General features: G+C 38.0%; 1 protein-coding gene and 1 long non-coding RNA gene across 5 annotated transcripts in view; one reads left to right on the plus strand and one right to left on the minus strand.

Moving 5' to 3' along the window:
• Positions 1 to 1,824: 1,824 nt before the first annotated feature.
• Positions 1,825 to 24,244, minus strand: Prkar1a (protein kinase cAMP-dependent type I regulatory subunit alpha). 4 transcript variants are annotated; one of them, XM_005001650.4, is made up of 11 exons: positions 24,078 to 24,244; positions 20,820 to 21,002; positions 15,211 to 15,381; positions 11,370 to 11,461; positions 11,100 to 11,161; positions 10,177 to 10,223; positions 9,343 to 9,501; positions 7,030 to 7,090; positions 5,896 to 6,017; positions 5,047 to 5,128; positions 1,825 to 4,377 (listed from the first exon to the last, which is right to left on the minus strand). In XM_005001650.4, exons 2-11 carry the CDS (start codon positions 20,994 to 20,996, stop codon positions 4,205 to 4,207), a joined length of 1,146 nt encoding a protein of 381 aa, XP_005001707.1. In that variant the 5' UTR covers positions 20,997 to 21,002; positions 24,078 to 24,244; the 3' UTR covers positions 1,825 to 4,204. The 4 variants fall into 4 exon arrangements, with proteins under 4 accessions (XP_005001707.1, XP_003465282.1, XP_013003076.1 ...); XM_003465234.5 differs by lacking the exon at positions 24,078 to 24,244 and adding an exon at positions 23,683 to 23,844; XM_013147622.3 differs by lacking the exon at positions 24,078 to 24,244 and adding an exon at positions 23,040 to 23,063.
• Positions 23,760 to 24,649, plus strand: part of LOC134474354 (uncharacterized) — a 28,017-nt gene continuing 27,127 nt past the window's right edge. The window contains exon 1 of the long non-coding RNA XR_010045193.1: positions 23,760 to 23,897. This is a non-coding gene — a long non-coding RNA (uncharacterized LOC134474354). The remainder of the gene's footprint in view (positions 23,898 to 24,649) is intronic.

The following is a 24,649-nucleotide window of genomic DNA, read 5'->3' on the forward strand; positions in this document are numbered from 1 at the left end:
CAATTTGAGTCTGAAGACAGTGCTAGGTTCTATAAAGTTGTCGCTGACACTGAATTGGCAAATACTGCATCACTGCTCCCAGGAAATTCAGGGTTAGGTATCTGGGAATCTCTTATCTCATTTTTGCCAACTCAATGATATACAATTTTGCTTTATGTATTATGCTACCTTATTTTATACTGCCAATTCCTGGACAATGCACTCATGACCAACAGCACTAACTCACTCACTCACTCATGAACAAAGCTGAGCTAAGATATATGCTTCCTACATAAGGTACATCACAGCTTTTCTACAAGTAGGAACATTTGTCAACATGTAATCCCTGTACTTGGGGCCTTTTAAATAATGAAATCATCAACAAAAATAATAATGTGGCATTAGAAAGTCCAAGAAAATGACACTTATACAGAGCTGAACAAGAAGACTAAGTGTCCTTCTGGTCCAATTGAAATAGGCAAAGGAGACTCATCAAACTGCTCTGCCCAGTGTTTTTATAGCAGTTCTCAGAGAACTGAATGACTACAAAAGCACTCCAAGTATTGTAGTCACTTGAGGTTACAAATAAATCTTAGCAAGTAGGCAGATTTGCAAATACAGAAGACATAAATAAAAAGAACTGATTTAAGAATAACATAATTTTTCAGAGTTCTCCATCTAGTGGCAACTTTTAAAATCACAAAACTACTTACACAAAACTGGAACTTCTTCATAAAACCATAAAATAAACAAAAAAATCACACTCATCAGTGCTTTTAGTTTTAGATATAGCCACACAGTTCTGAAGTCATGTCAAGAAAAAAGTTTTAGCTATATGGTTTAGTACTCAACAATGTGAGTTTCCTCACTAAAATCCCATACCCACAAAACGCAGAGATTTAATGTAACACCTTTTAAGTTCATCTAACCTCAGCCTTTCTTATGACAGATGCCCTATGCAACAAATTAAATGGTTTATTTACTTACTCTTCCTTCCTGCTCTTTCACCTCAACTAAGAATACGCCAGACCTAACAAAAGTACAAAAAGGGTCGACCAACTGTTTGAAAATGAAGCAGTATTTTAAAAGCAACAAATACCAAAAACCCTAACATCATACTACTTCAATTTTACAATGTCAACACTGAAAGTAGTAAACAAAAAAAAACAATGAATGAGACCACCTGGGGAATTAAGCTACAATGAACACAATCAACCCTGATAACCTTCTTCAGTTACATTCTGTTGTGATTTTCAAGGTTCAGTTCTAGCTGGCTGAGGAAAGAGATTATAGGATCTGGATAAGGTGTACAGACATTGAAGCAGCAAAAATTAAACAATGTTCTAGCACCCACTGCATGTTGAAGAAATTAGTATTAATATAGTAATGAGTCAACATCATTTTTTCACTGCTCAAAAACCTACAGAATAATCCCTAAAAGGCTTTATTCATGTAAAAATTAAAAAAGCATTTTAAGTAGCTAAATGCATATGTTAAATTTAAATCAACAATATATTCATTTAGAGATGATGTTTCCCTATTAAATCTGAGGAAGTTCTAGGACTACAAAACTAATCTATCTTCAATAAAAAGGAAACCTTTGGCTTTTGAGTGAATCTGTCCTTCAATGCCTTGGTAGCCAAGTGAGCTACCCTCCATACAAGGTTAAGAGATCCAGTCTTTGATAAGCTGAACTGGAAAGCATTGAAAACAAACATTATTACTCATTCAAACTACGAATCCCATAATTCACTTTCCCTTTTCATCCTTGCCCTCCAGAGCAGCAGAGTTTTGGGGAAAGGAGGAGGAAAATCAAAAGGAGAAAAGGGAAGAAAAACTGATTCATTTAGGAATTTAAATTATTTAATCTTTTATTACTTGACCTACTATTAAGACAATCTATAACAAAAAGAATAGCATATATTAACACACATAGTATAATCAGACTGGTAACCAGGAAACAATACAAAATGGTCCTCTGGCCATCTATACTTTCTAAAGCAGATCTCATAAAATGACTCACCAAATCCAGAAATGACGACTCTGTAAGCCCTGAATATCAACAAGACAAATTATGCCAACTGTGATTTCTGACATATACTTCGATTGCACAAGTATAAAGCTTTAAATGTAATAATTAAGTCTAGGCTTATCTTAAAATATCTATGATTAAAAACTACAAAAGGGAGTACAACAAGCCAAATGGTTTGAGTAAATCTCACTTAGAAAGCAGTATACGTATCTAAATACACATGACAATGATTATCCACATATATGAAACTAATTTCATGGCATTTTACCTTAATTCATTTAAGTACATTTTTGGCATTTAAACAAAGATCGAATCAAGCTTTAAGCTGATATGAACATGACTTTTTTGTGTTTTAAATATAAAAAAGGTAGCCAAACACAAAGTACAGATCATAAAAGCCTCATTTAATTTAGATATTGGAAATTTAAAAAGGTTACAAGGTGACTTTCTATTCCACACTAAAATGTAAATAAAATGTTTCAGATTTCTATTCCAAGTTAGTAACAACCTACACACTTTTCAAACCTATGAAAAAAACTACCCTTGCCAATTTAAATTGCCTGGGAAAGGATAGGAGAGGGGATTATTAATCAGAACCAATTGCACACAGGTGGAAAATACTTGCAGTCATTCCCAAATATAATCCTACGTTTTATATATATATATATAAAATATATATATATATATATATATATATATATAAAATCACAATGAAAATAAAAGTGCCTACATTATGGAACCGTGAAATCTTGTTTAAAAAATAACAGTAATAAAAATAAATCATTAGTAAGATTGGAATAATGTAACACATAAGGCTGGAAAATACTGAAATACAGTTAAGACTTAAAACACAGTTTACTTAAAAAAAGAAAAACAAAGCCAGAGAAATACAGACTGGACAGGAAAGCCAGACTTTCAGCAGAATGGCCTGTTAGACCACACTCAAGCATACCCTACCTTTCTCTACCCCATCAAAAATTCTACTTGACATAAAAAAAGGAGGAGAAAAGGTTAAACCCAAGTATAAAAACTACTTCCCAAATCTCACACTGCAATGAATTTAGTGAGGGAAAATTTGCCAAAACTAACTTTATCTACCAGGTTCCTCCCTTTAGCAACATAACCTCCATTTTTCTGTATGATGTGTGTTTGATCTGAAAACCTTTTTTGTTTCAATACTCGGAATCGAACTCAGGAACTCGCACTTGCCAGGCAGGCACTGTGCCACTGAGCTCTCTCCCTGGCCCATTTGTTCCATCTGTATATGCTCAGCAAATCCAATCTCCAGGAATCAGAGTTTACTCAGCACAGGAGATGCTACTGGAGTTGACTGAAGGACATAACATAACCAAACACTCTAAAGTAACAACCAAGAATCCAGATCTCAAATCCTTATTCTCAATGTAGCATCTTATCATCAGTATTTGGCACTAGCTGGATAAAGTCTAATCAGAATCTGTGGGCTGAGGCAGATGTAGTTAAACCATAACCAGTATTTTCAGTCTATGACTCAGTTTCAAACTTAAAAGGCAGATACAGATAGGCATACATAAAAACACTGCAGAACTAGAGAGGAAACATTAATAACAAGACAGACAAATCAGGCAAAAATACCACGGCAAATGAAAATTCAGGTTGAGGGAGCTGAAACAATCATATTCATCTAATGATTAGCAAAAATGGGCATTTTTCCACCCTTAAACTAGTTTAATTACAAGCATATGTCTTTCTACTACACTAAGATTTTCTATATCCATTTTTCCTAATTCTTGGGGCTTAATGAGAAATCATTCATTCTATACAGAAGTACAGCATATATGGCCACACTCTAAATTATGTTTATAACTGGAAATTGTATCACAGAAATCTTGAACTGTTTCATCAGTACTCTATGGTAATCACTGGTGCTGGGAACCACCCTCACCAAAAAGCATGGCACTCACTGCCCAGCTGAACACTAACACTGCACAAAGAGAAGCAGTAACAGCGAAGTCCACGGAACTCTTATATTTATTTGTGTACGAGCATTTAGTTAATGCTCCAAATTAAAAACGGTGCAATAAAAGCAACTTGTAATAATATAAAGACAAGAAGCTGTAATGCCAGTGGCCACTTGGCGCTGCAAGGAGGGGAAACAACGCAGCTGCAGAGTGAAGCATGGACTAAGGAGGAGGGAGGCACAGGAGGCACATTTCACACAGACAGTGACACGAAACTGTTGTACTGCTGGATGTTTCTTTTGAGGATATCTGAGCACGGGCCAAGGACACGTTCAAAACGAGGCCGGTCCAGCTTAACACACTTCAAGGTCCCACGTGAAACCACAGTGGCAGCACGAGGACGATTCATCAGCAGTGCGATTTCACCTGGACAAGAGAAAGGGGACGGGTAAGAGCAGGCCAGCTCCTTCAGTGGAAAACATTTGCTTATAAAGTGCATTTCTGAGAAAATAACAAAGGCTTGTTTCCCACACAACTTCCTACAGGCCACAAGTGCACTTTAAAAAAAAAAACTTATCAAAGCCAGGTGTGATCCCAGCTCTTCAGAAGCTAAGGCAGGAGAACACAAATTCAGGGCCAGCCTGACAGACAGTCCAAGGCCAGCCAGACCACACAAAATCCTGTTTCAAAAAACAAACACAAACACCGACTAATACATAAGACAATGCCAACAACTCAATAATGAATAGAGTAGGGATCAAACTCAGAGTCAAGAAAGCAATTAAAATGTAAAGTTCAGAAACAAGTATCACGTTTTCTCTTACGGGATCTGGAGAAAAAACTAAGATGGTATGAAAGTACGAGGGAGACTATTAGAGAAGACCACGGGAAAGAGGAAAGGTGGACCTAAGGGTATATTCAAAGTACAAGTATGCAATGAAAATGCCATGTACTAAAACCCATTACCCTGCATAATTAAAATGCAATAATGAAAATATATGAAATTAAGAAAAGGCAAAATTATGAAACACTACAATGCTTCACAGAGCAGTAACAAACTACAGTGCGTATTTAACATGAGGGAACCCAACATACCGAAATAATCAGAAGGTCCCAATCTTCCCACTTCAACAAACTCTTCATTTTCTGACCGACGCTGTAGCACAGCAGCTGTCCCCTGTAAGAAAATTGCCAAAGAACTAAACAAATACTTTCTAACCCAGAGTGGCATTGTTTTTTTAGCTATCTCACAAAAAATGGGGGAGGGGGAAATCGCTATTTCAACACATCAGTGTTTGTGCAGTAAAAGGAATGGAAAAGTTAAGTCCCGTATCACTTTGGTTTCTATTTAACCAGCATCCCTTGCTTGCAAGCTATCCCTTCTTATCAAGCTAACGTATCTGCTAACCACACTTGGTTAGCAAACTGCAGACAGAGGACTAAATCCCATTTTTGTCCATTTTGTAAATAATACTTTATTCTAATACCAATACTCACTCATTTATGTGTATGGCTGATTTTGCACTAAGTCTCCGAATTTGCTACTTGGATACACATGGCAGGTAAGATTACCTGCTATATATTTCTAGGGATTGTACAGATGTAAAACATGGTAACTTACAGAATTTATTAACCACCTTTGACCTTGATTTATCAAACACCCCAAACACTTGCATTTTATCAAGGATGGTGCATAATCATTAAAGTTTTACAAGATAGTGCAAATGGGTAACTCAGTACCTGTCTACTTATATCTAACACCCTTATAAAATTAAGGCCCAAACTTTTAAAATAAAGCAGGCTAACAGGAAAACCAAACAAAGTAAAAGATGATTTGTAAATAAAACTATCCAATATTCTCAACTAAAGCTGTAAATCAGAATTAATCCTTTTTTTCACTGCTGGTGTACAACTTTGTAAAGGATCAGATGTCAAGTTCCTCACCTCTAATATAATAAAGAACTCATCCCCTGGTTCTCCCTGAACCACAATCTTCTGCCCATCTTCAAACTGGACTGGTTCCAATGCATCAGCTACTGTGAGACGTTCCCACTTGTCCAGAGACTCTGAAAGACAAAAATCCAAATTTCCCTATATTACTTGGTGCTAAAAATGTTGAAGTATACTGGGATTCAACCAAATAGCCCTTCTCCCTCAATACTCTAGTACTACTGTCTCAGAGAAGATGCAGCAATGGCACCTATCTTTAAACACTGCTTGTCTCAACAGAAGCCCCATATCATCCGCAGGTGGCTCTTACATACTTTATAATTTATACCAACTGCATCCAATGGCTAAAAATTTTTTTTAAAAAATGTGACCATTAAGAGTTCTTGAAGAATATCATCAATGCAAATCAAACCTACAATTACAGAATCCAAAAGTAACACTTTCACCATCCATATTTTTCTAAAGTTTCAATCAAATAAAATCTGCAGCTGAATTTATGAAATAGGAAAATAATGTTGGTTCCCAAACTTAATTGAGACACTAAACAAATGTGACTTTTTAAAAGGGTACATACGGGAAAAAAGTCAAGTCACCGTATCAAGACAATAAACAAAAGATTATCACTATACAGAAATTCCTAACCTTTCCTCTAAACTGTAAGTTCTAGTGTTTCTCAGTCTACATAACAACACACATAAAAGTATCTCCAATTATCTCCAATCCACTACATAGCTCCAAGTCTGGCATCTCTGTAGAGGATGCCAGCAAATGATATCTAATCTTTCCAGGGATGACAGATGACATGGATTCATGGAAACAGTCCCCAAAACCAATGGACTCAGTGACAGAAGAAGGGACGGAATGTGTCCCAGCAGAATAACTGAATGTCTGCAGTCAGAAAAGGAGTCTTTGTAACGCCTGTATTTAGGAAGAATGAGCAGCATCTATACTTTCAGAAAGCTTTTCCCAAGTCCACTTACCATAGTCAGTTAAACCTTCCATACATTTCCACATGCTTTTCATTACTATTAGCAAAAACATAAATCAGCTAACTTTTTAGGAAAAATAGGTTCTGTTGAGTATCATTAATATTTTAACAGTTCTCTACACAAATCTTCCAAAACTCACCTAAAATAGATACTTTACTAAGGAATTCTTCATACATTTTTCGCTTTCTCAGCGTGCTTCCCTATAAATTAAAAAACACATTATTATACAATGTTGTGAACAAATAAATTTCAAATAAACTTTTAAAAAGGTCAAAGTTTTGTGCTGCTTCTGGATCAGTGACATTTTTTGGAGGCAGGCAAGTTAGCTTTGAATCCACTACATAGCTCAGGCTGGCCTGGAACTCAAGTGATCCTCCTGCCTCAGACTCCCGAGGGCAGGGATTACAGGCATATGCTACCACACCCAGCTTACTTTTCTTTTTTTGTCATCATTTTTCTTCATGCTGAAGACAGATGAGCCCCTATTCAACAGTACAAAAAGCTCATTGTAACCTGCTCCCAAAACAGTAGGCACCTTGGCCAAAAAAGGTATGTAACACCACCAAGTAGTGAAATACCAAGTAAGCAAAAGATCAGTTCTTCAAAAATCATACACCTTGCACAGCACATTTCCCCACATCTCCAACTACCCACATAGGGAAATAAACTGCTGCCGCTTAAAGACTCAAAAAAAGAGAAGAGTCCCACTGCCCTACACACCACCAAGCTATCTTAGCTACATAATATGTCAAATGCATCTGAGAGAAAAAGGAAGAAACACACTTTCCTTTATAATAAAACTTCTTTATATGGTAAAATGCCCAGTGTGCCCTACCCCACCAAAAATACACATACCTATATACATTATGCGGGTATATACCTGCATATATACTACACACAGACTGCCCTCCACAACCACAGGTTCTGCAAACACAAATTCAACCAAATGCAGATTAAAAATACTCAGAAAAAAATTTTATCTGCACTAAACATGTGCAGACTTTTTTAGTAACATTATTCTCTAAACAATTAGTATAACAACTATTTATATATCATTTACTTTGTATTAGGACTAGTGAGTAATCCAGAGATGATTTCAAGTGTGGGGGAAAAGGAAACTTTGTACATTGTTGATGGGAAAGTAAACTATGGAGCCATTATGGAAATCAGTACCGAGATTCTACAAATAAACTAAAACTAGAAATCCCATTTGACCCAGGTATTTCCTCCTTAGATACCATCCTGAGCAAGCTAAAGACAACACACTACAGTGATACATGCATACCCTTGTTTACAGCAGCACAATTCCTAATAGCTGAATCATGAAAGCAGACTGTATGTCCATTATCAGATGAACAGAAAAAAGGAATGTAGTATTATAGTGCAATGCATACTACCCTGCTACAAAGAAAGAGAAACTTAAGTCACATGTAGAAAAACAGATATATCTTGACACCATAATGTTAAAAGAAATAAATCAGACACACAACATAAATGTCACACGGTTTCAGAAACCCCAACTACAAGTAAAGAGCAAAATAAGAGATTGTAGTAAGTAGGCAGAGACAAGATCTTTCTCAAATGGGAAGGTAATCCAAAGATGGAAGGTGAAGAAGAGGAAAAAGGGAATTAGGATGTGTTAACATACATGTACCAACACCATGAAAGGTATGTAAACCTCATGTACTGAACACATGTACTAATAAAGAAAACTTTTTAAAGTATACAGAGAATGCACACGTTATATGCAAACACTGTACCTCTTATGAAGAGGACTTGAACATTTGTGAATTTTGTTATGTATATAAGGGATTGAGAAATAAAGATTTCAAATTACATGTATATATTTCAAACATACACACATTAAAAAAATTCTAAGTACATCAGACTTCTATTTTCAAATGTCCTGACAGGCTGTGTAAAAATTTAAGAAAGCCATTCCGAATGGCAAATGCCATTAGCCAAAACTTAAACATCATAAAGTTCTTAAAAACCTCTTGCTGTATTAATAGACTCTCCCAATAGTTTATTATCTCCTGGTGAAAGGAGACATGATATATGTACTGCTGAGAACCCATCTCCAATTTAGAGATGCCAATTACTTCTGAGTGGTCATAAATAATTCTATGCACTTAAAAGCAACCCTGTCAGACAATCTGTGGCGCATAGGATTAGGTAAATTAACATGCACCTATAGGCAAATCAACAGATTTCTAAACACAACCTGACCATTACATATACATATTTTGTTTTCTGTGTTATTTCTGACCAAATTTTTGTTCTAAAAGATCACTGCTCAAGTGACAACGGATAATGCTACACAGGGCTCAACGCAAAATATCTAATCATTAAAAATAAGGTACACTGTCATTTCAACTTGGTGGTACCATTCAAACATTATTTATACAGATCAGAATTATATGTCACATTCCAAAAACCCATATGCTTTTACCATAAGGATTCTTCTATAGCTGTCTCGGTCAATACCCCATAGCTTCACATTGGTCTTCGCTTTGACAGTGGCTGCTCTAGGTGTTCCATAAATCAAAGCCAGTTCTCCAAAGCTCCCTCCTTCCCCAACACTGGTTGCCCATTCATTGTTCACATATACCTAAAATGCAGATGACAACTAAGAATTTTTCTATATATATATACATACACAAAAATGTTTTAAAAACTTCTCAAACCTCTCTGAAAGATCAGAATCCTTGTTTAAAAAAAATACACATTATGTTTACAGAACACAGCAAAGGGAAATAGTGGAATTCTTACAATGACTTAAATATGCAATTATCTGATACGAAAAAGGTAGTCTGTGGTAATGATGAAAGAAAAATGTCAGCCAAACAGTAATCCTAGTAACACATTTATCACACATCTATGTGTGAGCACGGCACCAAAGCATTTTACTTGCATTCGGTTGCTGAATTTTCTAATAATCCTGTAAGATCAGTGGTATTTTTGTCCTCATTTCATTTGGCAAACACGATTTACAGAAGAAACCTATATTAAGTTTCACAGCTAATGGCCAGTTGTAGACACTCCTTTACTGTATTTTCATCTTCCCAGCATTCATGCACTTTACTCTGGCAAAAGTTGCAGTTACGAAATTACCTCTAAAAAGTTTCTCTGTGTCACGAAAGTATTCAGCAAAAGATGCTGATGAAATCTGACATAAAAGAGCAGTAACAGCCCTTCAGAAACACTATGCTTATTGCTTACAAGCAATAAAAATCAAACCACTGACTTCCAAGATTAGCAAATTTCTGTTGTAATTAAATCTTACATCCATTTCTCCTTGATCAATCACATAGAAGTTATCCCCTTCATCACCTAAGAGTTAAAAAAGACCAAATAAAGATCAAATTAATATATAATAAACTCAGTGATGCTTTCCTAAGAGCATACTAACATGAACATGATCTTTAAGGAAAAAAAATCCAGCAGTATACTTTCAAAGTCATAGGGCTAATCAATTTTGTTTTCAGTACTTTCACGTCAAGTGCCTAAAAAAATAAAATACATGTACAAATTTATTAACTACTATCCCTTTTATAACAATACAAGGAATAATTCAAATACCTAATAACAAAATACCAAATTGCCACAAAATTTGAAATTAGGTAATTTAAGAAGACTCACGAAAATCTCAATAAGAAAAAAAGAAGTTATCCCAAAAGGTTATATTCATGTTAAATCTGTAGGAGACAGAGAACCTTACAAATACATGGCCTTACATAATAATGGCAGTTAACAGTTTAATAGGGTTAAAAACCAATAATATAAAGAACATATGAAATCTATATTGTTCTGAAATTCAACTTAAAAATAGGCATTTCTTTTAGCAATCATAAACAATATCGTGTTAGAAATAGTAATATCTTAATGAATGTATTTTTAGTGCTAAGAATCATTTTTAAGTTTATAGTCAGTTTTTTGTTTTTGTTTTTTTGTCTTTTTCATTTTTATTGGTACCAGGGATCGAACTCACGACCGCCTGCTTGCAAGGCAGGTGCTTATGCTGCTGAGCTAAATCCCCAGCCCTATTTTTAAGTTTAAAAAGTAAGAAAATCCAATAATATTAACAGAAGGAAAAGTGGAAGGATCAAAGAGGAAAACTCTAATAAAAGAAAACCAAAACAATCAATCCTCCAGTCTCATCTGCTCTTCCATATCTAAACTATGTGTCACAGAAACAGCAGCCCTTACCTTGCTGAATAACCGTCTCTCCGGCAATAAAAGAGACTGGAAACATGGCATCAAAAATATCACTGCAAAAGACAGAAAGCCTAGTGTTACAATTTCACAAGTCTCTTCTATGAAATTCCAATACTAACCTAGAATTAAAACTCCCAGATTTTTTAGCTCAACTGTCACTTGATGAACAATAACAGGCTTAAAACTTGCAATAATGCTGACAATAGTTTGATACTATACCCTAACTGTAAAAACATTATAAAGAAAAGAACCTGTTCTTACCTTCTTTCATTATCATCAAGATGTGAAAACAGCACATTTTTTTCAATGGCTTTGGCTAAAGCAGCCATTGTCTTATAGTCTTTGGGTATAACCTAGAAGAGAACTGAAGGTCAAATGACAATTCCATACACCAAAAACATTTCATGTTAACTTGCATTTCAATTAAATGTCAGGCCACATTATGGTATTTAAATAACTGTTTTGAATTACATATTTTCACTACAACACATTTAGATGATCTTTGACTTACAAAGTACTCAAGTATTAACTAATCAATTCCTTTACCTATAAATAGATCTGTATTTAAAGGCCAGTACTTGGTTCCTATTAACTACACAAACAAAACACACCTGAACAATAATACCATTCTGATTGCAAAACTAAGCTTGCCCTGAGCTACACCACAGTCTTTTTTATTTTTTTTAGGGCACACTATTTGTTTACAAAAACCTATCCCATACTTTTCTACTATAAATTCACACTTCAGTGTAATCATAGCCAGCGCTGGTGTCAGTAGCTGTGCTTGGGGAATACAAGAAGCAATCTCTGTGTTTAGCCAGTTGGTGCAATAACAGCAAGGTGTATGTATACATGCGTAAGTGTCAAACCAGACTTTTTTAGGCACATCATGCTCTACCTAATAGGTTTGGCATATATTTACTTGCACATCACCGGGGGTAAAATGTACTCACACCACTCTTCTGTTAAGAAAACATGTATTTTACCATAAGTGGAATGTGGGTGTGACTCACAGTAGATGCACCCACGGAAAGCAAAACTCATCTGTGTATTCACCCAGTCGGCAGACAAATGGCAAGGTACACATAGGAGATCTAAAGCAACAGATGAGTTTTACCCATGAAATTATGCTCATTGCTAAATTTCTGTGCACTCAGGATTTGCTCTTAAAAATTTTTTCTTTTGATTTTGCTGGTAGATGTAGCATAGTTCAGCACAACAGCACATAAAAAACCAGATTTTCAAGTTATGGAAGAGGTCAAAACTGAATCATCAGATTACTCATGCACAGATGATGAAGAAATGACTTTAATGTTGGCCGAGTAAGCCAAAGTTCCTGTGACAGTGAACTGGAGCAAGAATCAACCAATACAGATCCAGAGAATCCAGACCTTCTTAATTCACAAAGACAACAGCAATGTGAGTACATATCTAACAAGTCAAAATGGTCACCCAATCAAATGGACCAACTTAATGTTAGAACTAAGTTCAAAAATAGTGAGAATCTTAGCAGGGATGACACCTATTGGACGGAGTATCAACACTGGCATTCAAAGTTGGAAATTACTTTTTAAAAGATAAAATGCTACAAGATGTTGTAAAATACACAAATGATGAAATACAAGTAAAACACTCTGTATGCACCAACAGCCACACTCAAAAACTTATTTATTATGATACCTCACTCGCTGACCTGAAAGCATTCATTGGACTGCTGCATCTTGCAGGGATTTCTCATGGTCATTACAGGAATGTAAAAGACTTATGGAAAAGCAATGAGTGTGGGCTTGAGGTCTATAGAAATCAACAATGATACTGAAATTTGGTTTCCTTCAAAACTGCCTGAGATTTGGTAATAAAACCATCCATCAAAAAGGAAAAGAACTGATAATCTGGCTGTTTAAGAAATTTATGGGTAACTGTCAAACAGTTTAAATATTACTCAAATACATGACTACTGATAAACACCTTGCAGCATTTCATGGTCACTATAGCTTCAGACAGCGTATACCAAAAAAAAAAAAACTCTTCAAAATACAGCATATAAATGTATGCCCTTGTAAATGTGAAGACCTCTGCTTTAATTTAAAAATTTATCCTGAAACAGTCTCCAGGTCTTTAGTCACATAGTAATAAATCAAATTATGTTGCAAACAGACTTGTTGCTCCCATCCCCAAACTAAATGGGACTGTGACATTCAACAATTCATTTACCAGTTTCCAATTGATGCTACATTTGCAAAAAGAACACCAGCTGACCAGTGTAGGAACTGACACAGGAACAAGGCAAAAATTCCAAATAAAATGCCGCAATTTCAAAACAGGAGGTAGTATAGTACAATCTTTGGAGTTCAGGAAGATTTACACTGGTCTTGTTTATGGGGGAAAAAAAGAAACTTGGCATGGGAATATTGATAGGGAAACTTCAAAAAAATGGGAGCATGAAATGGTAACTTTCTACCACAAAAGTAGATGTTGTTGATGAATTATGCAGCAACTATGATGTCACTCAAAACACAAAGCACTGGCCACTGATTGTATTTTACTCAATCCCAAATACATATGGCATAAATACTATGAGAGTTTACAAAAAGAATAACAAGAGCAAAAATACCATAGAGGAAGTTTCTTAGAGGACTAGGACTGGTCCTCATAGGAAACTATTTACAGCAGAGGAAAACCAAAATGTTTCTGTCCAGGAAAAAAAACTGGAGCATACTGGTGAGCTGATAGGTGAACAGGCAGGAACAGCATCACAAAGACCTACTATGACAACTGTGCCCTACAAAAAAGGACAAGAACAAAACATCAAGTGGCAATACATGTGCATGGAACATGCAGTTTCCATGGGTAAAGACAGCCTAAGGTATGTCAGTTGAAGCAAAGATTATTTCTGTTATACAATTTTATTGGTATTTTCATTATAGTTCATATAGAAATTTATTTCTGAGGTTTTCTTTTTAGGTTTTGTAAGCAAATACACAGTTAATGTGAAAATGTCAATGTTTATTCTAATCATGCAATACATGTTAAGAATTTAATGTTTTATTTTATTGGTATATATAACAACACATTATATAATAAGAACCATCTGATAAAATAGCAAGACCAGCAAGATGTCAAGTATGTCCTACAAAAAAGCCAGGCAAGCAAAACACATGTGCTGGCAGGTAAGCATCAGGTGTGTATAAAGCATGCTTTTGTCACAAGTAAAGATTGCCTCAGCTTTTTGGTTTTTTTTTTTTTTTTTTGGTAGACTTTTCTTGGTATTTTCATTGTAGCTCATAAAGAATTTATTTTTGTTATTTTTTTAGACTTTGTATACCAAAAAATAGTGTTGAAAATTTTGATGCTTTTTCATAAGAAGTATTAAAAATTCAACTTTTAAAAAATATTTTTCCTGTTACACACTTCTTGTTTAATAGAATAAAAGCTCATAAAATTAAAATTGCTAGTTACCAACAGAATAAGAATAAATGTGGGTTTCATATACCACAATGCCCCTTTATGACAAAGTATGGTATATACCTCACTTAATACAGGATCACACTAAGTTGCCCAGGCTGGTCTCAAACTTGGGATCCTCCTGCCTCAGCCTCTTGAAACAGTGGGATGAAAGGTAAATACCACCATACACAGCTAAAACTAAGTATTTTTTTAAACTGCTATCTTTTGGTATTTGTTAGTTTTAGAAGCCCCAACAACCTAGAATTGTGCACACACACAAACCACCCCCACTGCCCTACCAAGGCTATTAGCATAACCCAAAAAGACCAGCTGCCTTTGAAAAGAACATAGTAGGATGAAGACTGTCTGATAAAAGGTGTTTTGATACCAGAAGATAAAAGGGAGCAATGACTGCTTCTTCAAATGCAAAACAGCAGGAAATGATGAACCCCCCAAAATGTAGCTTTGTCCTGCACTGGTTTATAATCACTGTTGCTTATTTCCTCCGCTACCACGCTATTAGAAACGTACTGTCCAGGATACAATAACTACTTCTGTCTTTATTTGAAGTATTACATGCAACTCATCCAAGAAGACTAAACTGTCAAGTGCATCCCAAAAATGTTTTTCTCCAATATTCAGATAGCAAATCTACCTTTCTAACATACGATGCAGCATCTTCCTCTGTGTAGACTTCCGCACTGATAGCACCACGTCGCCGGCGACCTTTCACTACTGGGTTGGGAGGGGGAGGAGAGATTTCATCCTCTCTTGAGTCTGTACGGGTTCCTGCTTTCTGCAGATTCTGAATCTGTTTTGCCTCCTCCTGAAAGAAATTACAGGGATATAATATAAGACACGTCGGCATCAGTGTGTGAAGTTGCTATTCATGTATTCTAATGACAGTCCATCACAAGGCACCTCAAACCTCTTGTCAGGGTTTATGTCTGTGACCCCAGGACTCATGAGTTTGCACTGTACATTTGTGATTGGTTCATTGTCTAGTGCTTGGATTGATGGTCAGTGCTACACCCACAAAGGGGTGGAGCCAGAATGTGATGTAATGGCAGCAAGAAGGTGAGTCTCTTGCCGGTTTCTGACTTTCTGTTTGCAGCTGCCATGAAATGCAGCCCTGCCATGCCACCCTGCCTTGGAGCCAACTGAGTATGGACTGAAACCTCCAAAAACTGTAAGAAATAAACCCTTCCTTTCCCAATTTGGGCTTCAGTATTTTGTCTCAGCGATGAGTATAAAGTAACTAAGACACCTCTTCATCTAGTACCAGTGGTAAGGAGAAAATGCCAATTCCAAATAGAAACAAAACTCAGTCTATAAAGAGATTCTTCCACTGGACTATTTCTTAGATGATAACAGATTAAGTATACTTTAATAATCAATATAAGTCATTAGCATGAGAACAGAACATAAATAAAAATTAGATGTTCATTTTAATAAGGCATTGAAAGCAATGATTTATGATGCAAACAGCAATATACTACAAAACAAAATCCTGGGAATTAGAGGTTCTTTTAGTAAAAGATAGCCCATCCACCCATCCAAAAAAGCACATTATCCAAGAATAATAACTCAAGCAAAGTAAAGTAACCAAGAATGCCTAAATTACTGAGTTATTTCATTAATTCAATGAGCATTTTCTGGCTTTGCTAGGTCACAACCTATGCTAGGCAATGGGATTATAAACACAAATAGCAGGAGGTCCAGAGCCTAAAGAATTCACATTCTAGCCTGAGTCACAGATATAAACAAATACTAAAGTAAAGACAACCAAGAATAAGAACTGGTTTAGCAATGTTCTTCCAGCAAAGCTAGATGCATTCTTTATTATCAGGTTTCACATTTGAAGTTAAAGAGTAACTTGTTCTTAAAAACTGTTCCTTATTGAACCAATTCACATAAAAACTGAGATCAACTACTAAACATTCTTTTTTTCAAATTTAAAGCCTTAAAAAGAAATTCCTCTCAATAAAGAATAAGTTAGTAAGCCTGAAATAAAAAGAAAAAATAACACATATCATCTACTTTTTTACTCACTTGCCCCATTATCCATTATTTTTCTAAACCACATTTAAAATTCTAAATGAACTCAGCATTAAAAATGAGTAGAAAAATATGATAAAAATTTGAGGGCCGGGGGTTTAGCTCAGCAGCACAAGCACCTGTTTGGCAAGCACAAGGTCTTGAGTTCGATCCCCACTACCAAAAACAAAAACAGTAATTTGAAATCCCAGTTTTTCGGGGGAGGGGGGTAATGCTTTTTTGTGCTACTGGGGTTTGAATTTAAGGCCTTCATACTGACCTATATCCCCAACCCTTTTTTAAAACAATTTATTTATTTCAAGACTGGGCCCAGCCTGGGCTGGAACTTGCTATCCTTCTGCTTCAGCCCCCCATGTGCATCACCACATCCGGCCCACAGCCCTGCTTTGGACATCAAGATAAACATAAAACTTCTGCTGTACATATTTAGCAGCCAACAGTGATAACACCACTGCTATTAGCGGAATCATGCCTCGTTTTTCCTTTGTTCAGAGAGAAGAGTGATACTTATTTCTCTCCTGCCACACTGGAGTTAAATCCAGTCTTTGTATTAAGTTACATCCCCAGTACCTTTTCTTTTTTTTAAAATTTTGCTAAGTGCCCAGGCTGCAGTCAGAATTTGCAATCCTGCAGTCTTAGCCGCCCAGAATGCTAGGATTATAGCTGTGCACCACCACGACCAGCTCAATTAAAAAAAAAAACACAACAAAAAAATATAATGAATTCGTGTATCTCTCATGGCCACTGATTTTACTACTTTTCCCTTATCTTTCGTGGTACTGAAGATTGAACACAGAGTCCTTGTATGAAAGTACATCACCAAAACTTTTTTATTTATTTTGAGATAGGGTCTAAGTTAATAGCCTGGGCTTGAACTTGCAATTCTCCTGCCTCAGCCTCCCAGAGATTACAGGAATCTACCATGCCCAGTTTGTATTTACTTCTTGACTCAACAGTAATTCTTGCTTCGAGAAATTTATTCTAAGATATGCACATACATAAAATATATATACAAAAATATTTGTTTTTATGAGTGAGACATCAGAAACAACCAAACTAAGATCAGAAGAAATTATTAAATGTAATATAGCCATACAATGGAATGTCACACATGTGTTACAAAGAAACGGAAGCTCTTTTATGTATCAATTTATCCCTAAATGTCCACATAATATCCCCCAAACATTGCTTCTTCCAACAAAGGTAACTGGGTAGAAGGAAATCGTTTATGGTTACACCTTTTTGTACCTGTAGAATTTTGAATCAGGCATAAATGCATAAAAGCACACTTGTTAGAAAACCACTTTATTTTCATCCTAGTAGTTCCAATAACTAGTATTTTCTATTCCCTGTTAAAACAGAACTATGAAACTCAAGTGTGCCCCCAAGTTTAAAGAGTACAAAAAACATACAAATTCTACTCTACAAATCTGTCATTAGCATTTTGCAAAACTTCAGAAAAAAATTCACAAATCTCATTTGGAACTATGTTTTACTTAACTCACTTTCTGGTATTTCTGAAGTAACTGTCACTGAAGCGCTTTCATTTTAATAGTTTTCTAAATTATGAGTCAATCTGAATATAATCTAATCTTGATGACACAGCCATCGCTGAGAGTCCACCAACTTCTAGGACTTTTCCTCATAACCATACTCTTGCTGCTATTACTTAGCTGTCAGTCTCCCTCTTCAGCACTTCACTGATTAAAACAAAAGCCTGCAATCTACTTGCTGGCTAATTATGCTCTTGAGTCTTCTGGATTATGCTCTGCATTATGTGGTCAACTCTTAGATTCAAATTCTGTCCCCACCACTTACTTATGTTCACACAAGTAGTTTTCCCCTCCTCCTCTTGCCATTCTTCTGGTAGGTGAGATAAACTTCCTACTCCACTGACTTGAGGCTAAGCTATATGACTAGCTTTGGCCACAGAATGTAAGTGGACCTGCCACAGGAATAACATGAGTATATTTTGGCTCTTCCCTCCCCGTCCTCCTCGAGCTTCTATTCTTTTTCTGCCTTGAGAACAGCATGCCCTGTATAGTGGCTGTTCCTTCCACTCAACCCTAGAACATGACACATGGAATGAAGACAACAAAATGGCCTGAGCCCAGAAAAGCTGTGTATGACCAAGCAATAGAGTCTGGTGACCAAGAAATAAGCCACTGAAATTCTGAGGTTATATGATACTACAGCCATAGCTGACTTACTACACTGTACAACCACAGCCAGGTTACTTCACTTCTTTTGGCTCTGCCTACTACCTCTGTACAATGGTGATAATCACCTGCCTCACACATTTGAAATAAGTCTGCATGCATGTCAAGAGCTTTGCACAATAACTGGCACAGAGGAGACATGCAAAGGTGGCAGTTACTATTGATCCTCAGACACGCAAGGTTCTGATAAATATATGCAATTAATGAACACAACAACTCTAGATAATGGCCTGAATTAAAACACAGCAGCTTTCAACAGACAAAATGAGAGAGGTTTCTAGCATATCACATGGAGCAAACAATTCAGCAAGGTAATACCTAATGGGGAATGAGGTGCTAAGAATGAGACAGTATTCAATATGCATAATATATTAAACAATGGCCTGTTAAAAACTTAAAATCTAGTTCTATGAAAGTCCCAGTGTATATATTCAACTTTAGCTAATGGAGTACACGCAAAAAGCATATTAGGTTATAACTTTTTTAAAAGAGATTTTTTAAAAAGACCAATACACATTAAATCTAAAAATCTCATCTGCAAAGAAACTACCCTAATAATCATTTCTCGCTTTCCACCTTGGCTAATCCTTAAACAGCCCTGTGGTAAACACAGGCTTTGAAACTAGCACCACACATTCAACACTCCCTATAAAAAGATACACACTGGATGTCTCACCAACTTAATCCTCTCATTTGATGATTTCTATTGATGTCCAAAGAAGGAGGATCACCTTACAGTGACCTATTTCAGAACCAGATCTCCAGGAACGCACTTCATTTCAAAACAGGGAACACTTGTGGCCTGGTGCTACAGTACTTCCACTATTTGGAAACTGCTTAAATAAAAGAAAGCCGAAATTTCTACTACATTGCAAAACAGAGTAGATATTCACAGGGATTGGTTAGTTTTTTGTTTTGGTCATTTTTCAAATACCCTAGTCATGGTATTAATACCAATTTAGTTTTCAGGGAAACAGAAAATATCTGCTTACAAATCTATCAAATGTTTTTTAAATCTTAGTGTACAGATTCAATTACTAATCAGTTAGCTGGTAACAACTTGCTCAAATACCCATTCTATTACATAACTACATGAATTAATGATTACATATCAAAGAAATATCTCTCAACTAACTCACGATTGTTACGTATTTATTGTACTGATTTACAAAAGCAAATTACTCAAACATTTCATGATCCAGACCCTGTAATTCATCATGTGAGATAAGCAAAATGAATCACTGTTCCTAACACAAAATTTTCACTTTTCTTAAAAATGCAGATCATACTGACATATATACGATAATGACCAAACGTACAGGGCAAAATTTTGACAACCATCCACCTTGTATCTCCAGAGTGAATTCATCTAGATACACTCTACAGTCTACAGTAAAGCAAGACTTCAGTAGTTAAGAACTTCTGGCCCATCAGTTACAAGCTACCCCACTCATACTACTTTCCTTCCTACTCCTAATGACACTAGTTTTAAAAGGTAAAATAAAGTTTAAGTTTGCTTGCTTTGTTGAAGATAAGCAATAACTATGATTTCTGCACTACTTCTGATCAGTTTTATCTGTTACAATTAGTTTAATGTACCAATTAAAACACAAGTAACACACCTCAAAACCCTTTACCTGCCACAATAAACTTAGCATACCAATATATTTTCTGCTAAGTTCTACCGATTCAGAATTTTTAAATTATCGGAATTTTTTTTGGTAGGTGTGGTGGGGAGACAGCACCTACCTATGTAGCCCAGACTGGCCTCAAACTCACAACAATCCTCCTACTTCAGCCTCCTAAGTGCTGGGACTGCAGGCATAAACCACCACACCTGGCTAACTGTACTGCTTATTTGAACTTTTTCCCAACTTCTTTGGTAACAGAATCTTTTCCTTCCAAAAGGAACAAATTAGCAATTTCCAAAGTATTAATTTAAACAACAGTCAGGGTCATCACATCATTTCTCCACATTTATTTTTACCTTCTCCAACCTCTCAAAGTATTCCCTAAGGAATGCCATGGGTCTCTCAGGCCGGGCAGTGCATAACTGCACAATAGAATCCTTGAGCAGTGCCTGGATGTTGTGCTTCTGGACATAGAGCTCACATTCCCGGAGACTGCGCTCCTCCTCACTGGCGGGAGTACTGCCAGACGCCATGGTTCTCTGCAGGAAAAAGTACACATACACTATCTGTAAGACACAAACACTAATTCAACCTTTTGACTTATTAAATTTAGTAGGCAACTGATTCAGAAATTTTTTCCTCGCTAAACAGGATAGTTACTGTGTGGTAAAGCAAAACTTGCATTCTTCCAAGTGTTTCATTTAGCTCTTGAGTAAGCTATCTGGGCTCTGTAGGCAACTAAGAAGCAGGCTGTATCTTCAGGATGAGCCATCATGCCTGCAGAAGCAGACTGCTGAGGAGGAGTCAGGCCTTAAGGGAATTTCATTCAGTTCTCTCTTGCAAAAGATATCATGATGACGTGGGAAATGTGTAAATGGTAAACAGGACAGAGAATTACAAGGGCACACAAGTCAGCTCTAAGTGAACAACGCAAGGCAGCACAATGAAAAACATGACATTTCCCTTAGATGCACCTATCCCATGGGCATATCCTAACCTCACATCACAAACCACCAGCAAACAAACTGATTGGCCAACTGCTGGCATAAGTAAACATTTTTTAAACCCAAAACTCCAGGTGAGTTTTACAAGCCAACTTTTAAACAACAGATTCCAACTCTAAGTGTACTTCATTTACCAGTGATAAGAGAAGAAAAATCCTATGGGGGGAGGGGGCACTTACCAAGTAAATTTAAATAAAAAATTTTACCAGGACAATTGTCAAAACTTCATCTGGATGGGAAAATATTAAAATGTATGTTTCAAGCCTGAATAATAAATCAACAAACTACATTTAATAGAATATAAAACTAGCTTGAAATGAAGTAAATAAAAATATAGTAAGAAGCAGCTAAACATACCTTAAAACTAAAAACTTAGTAATTTAACTGGACCACTCATACACTATTTTCCTTCCTACTACTATTACTAAGACATTAAGTTTAGGATTAGAGGAGTGTGTCCCCTCCCACTCTGCAATTAAATGCAATATATATCAGATTTTTATATTATACTACACACAAGAGATAAAACATTTAAGAAATACAAGAATAAAGAGCTTTTCTAAATGCTACCCTATTACTTTGTTTTGACAACTTTCATGATAAAGGTCAATGACAACTAGACTCTTAGTTAATAGACCATGAGAAAGTGTGGCTCCACGACAAGCACATAAATTACAAGCCATGGAAAAAGAATCATGCTGCTACTTCAGAAATAAACCCTTAAAAGTTTATATACCCCAGACTTGCACTAGCCACTTTCCTAGGACAGGTAATCACGAAATGAAAAACCACTTCGGTAGAATTTCCTGCATTTCAGATAATTCTGAAAGCTACCAAAATGATAAAGCTACCAAAATGATTTTTTATTGGCAGGACCATCAACACATGCATTCAATTGATTAGAGACTCTTAAGATCAGATCTTTGGCAAAAGTGCTTAATGTGCCTTAAGGAATGAAAATGTTTTTTGTTTGAAACAAATTACAAAAACCAAAACTATGACACTGACAAAAACAGTACACGAACAAAGTATGTTCCAAGAACAATGTGATCATATGAACCCCTGAATGACCAAATTTCATGGCCTTAGTATTTTTAATATCTAGACTGAGTCTGTCTTGTTTATTTTTATGGCCCAACAGTCTTGTCCCTCCCCTAAATTTCACCGCAATCATCACTGCAATTGAAGAAAACAAAAGAAAAAACTATCACCACCTATCTCCATTCTTAGTAAGGAACCCCTCAGATTCTTTCTTTCGCAAGATCAACCACCATAAAATTTTGTTTAATAAAAATTAATTTAAGGAAATATTTACAACTGTGCCTGACTCGATCACATTCCCTAGAGCCTGCCAACTAATGCTTCCTTAGAAGAAGCGCTAGCTTTTGTCCCTCTGCTGGAAAAGGAATCCTCCAATTCGGTAGTGAGTAGGTTGGCACCCCGCAAGCACTGGGCCGAAAGGGTTAAAAGGCACTGCGTATATTTTCGAGAGGAAGGACAGCAAAGTGCCCTTCACTTAGGCCACGGTCAGTCCTACAAAGCGAAGAAGGCCGACTCTTCATCCTATGCTACCTGTAGTGTAGGCGAAGAGGCCTCGGGGGAAAATCGGGAAGGGAAGCTAAAGGCGGCGAAAGGAAATTGAGCCAGACGAAAAAAGCCGAGTGGGCGGTGGAGTGGGCGGATAAATCCCGCGGAGCGAAGGGAAAGTGACTCCTGGAAATGACAAGGAGACGAAATGTAGACGAGAACTGCCGCCGGCTCTCAAATGAACCAGAATCTGGGGGGCAGACGACGGCGAATTCCGGTAAAATCAAGCAGTCGTCCGTCAGGAAATGGGGGAGGGAGTGACGGCTACAAGACGGTGGCGCGCGGGGGCGGGAGGCGGCCGAGTCGTGGGGTGTCGGGGGAGCCCGGAACGAGCGCAGCCGGTGGGGAGAAAGGGGGAGGGGGTGGGAGAGCGAGTTGGGGTGGGAGTGGGGGCGGGACGGCCAGGGGCCCCGTGAGGCAGACGCACGGGTGGGCTGGGACCTCGGAAGCACAACCCACAGCCAGAGACACAGCCCGGAGCGTCAAGTCTGCGGGGAGGGGTAGGGGGTGCGGCCGTCCCCCTGCAGGTCGCTCCCCGTGACGCCATCTTGGATCGGTCCAGCGCCCCCAAACGGGCGGTGGGGCCACGAAGCTCATCAAGCTGAGGCTTCTGGCTGACCCCACTCACCTGCGGCAGGCGGCGGCGGCGGGCGCAAGGCTGCAGGTGTCAGGCTGCGGTACTGCTGAGCTCCGTCAGCGCTTCGCTCGCAGCCGCGCTCCGGTCTGCGATAGAGGCTCGGCGGCGGCTCCACCGGAAACGAACCGGCCGCAGCCAATCAGCGCTCGGCTGTGACGTCAATGCGCCTCGCTTTGGCCAGCGAGGTCGCCTTGGCAACCTTAAAGGTACATGGTCTTTAGTGCTCTCTCCCACCCCCATCCCGCCTCTAGTCAAGGACCCTGAGTTTTCCTTCTGCCCTTTTCATCCTACGTTGTCTGTTGTCCTCACAGCTTTCCTCGGTCCCGCCTAGTGTTTCCCCACTTTCTCCAGCAGGGCTCTTCTCTCCCATCACCCGGCTCCCTTACCTGTCCTTCTCTGGGTGTCACCGGTCCTTGTCCTTCTTCAGCGTCTCTCTCCCTGGCAGTCGGCGTCGCTCTCTCCTCCTGCGCTCCTCTCCTCTCTACTCACTCAGCCCGGCCGCTCCCGCTGCCTCCGCTTTTTCTCCCTCCCGCCCGCCCCCCGCAACCCACGTGGGGCGTCTCGGATGACAGGTGGGCGACTCCGCCCCTGGTCCCCTCCGGGGGAGGCCTCCCACCGGCCGGGATGGGGAGGTTCCCGGCGTATCCAGACCCTCGCGGAGGCCCGGGCGGATCTGCGGCAGCTGCGTCGGGGGCCGGGGCGGGCGGATGCTGGGATGCGCTCGGGCTGGCGGAGCATCCTGTGCTGGGCCTCTGCTACTTGGGGCTCCGGCCTGACATCCGGTCCAGGAAATCTGAGCTTTTCCAAGTCTCTGCTGGGCAGATCAGACGACTTTGTGGTCAGTGCAGGCCACGCTGTCCCTAGGGACACAGGACAAAATAGGGCAGCATTGGGGTCCAAGCGGAAGGAAGCCCAAGCCTTTCTAGAGCCTGAAATTCCCCGAGTCACTGTGCATCAC

This window comes from Cavia porcellus, unplaced genomic scaffold, assembly GCF_034190915.1.
Source record: "Cavia porcellus strain 051 isolate PalLab524CR breed Dunkin Hartley unplaced genomic scaffold, mCavPor4.1 scaffold_32, whole genome shotgun sequence".
NCBI lineage: Eukaryota > Metazoa > Chordata > Mammalia > Rodentia > Caviidae > Cavia > Cavia porcellus.

What these genes read in the sequence shown, in the direction of transcription:
- Prkar1a (XM_005001650.4), bottom strand. Translation starts at nt 20,996, where the DNA reads ATGGCGTCTGGCAGTACTCCCGCCAGTGAGGAGGAGCGCAGTCTCCGG. An exon ending in ACTTTGAGAGGTTGGAGAAG is followed by an intron (nt 15,382 to 20,819) that starts GTAAAAATAAAT and finishes AATTTCTTTCAG; the next exon opens with GAGGAGGCAAAACAGATTCA. An exon ending in GGGACCTTCTGATTATTTCG is followed by an intron (nt 4,378 to 5,046) that starts GTATGTTGGGTT and finishes TCTCTTGTCCAG; the next exon opens with GTGAAATCGCACTGCTGATG.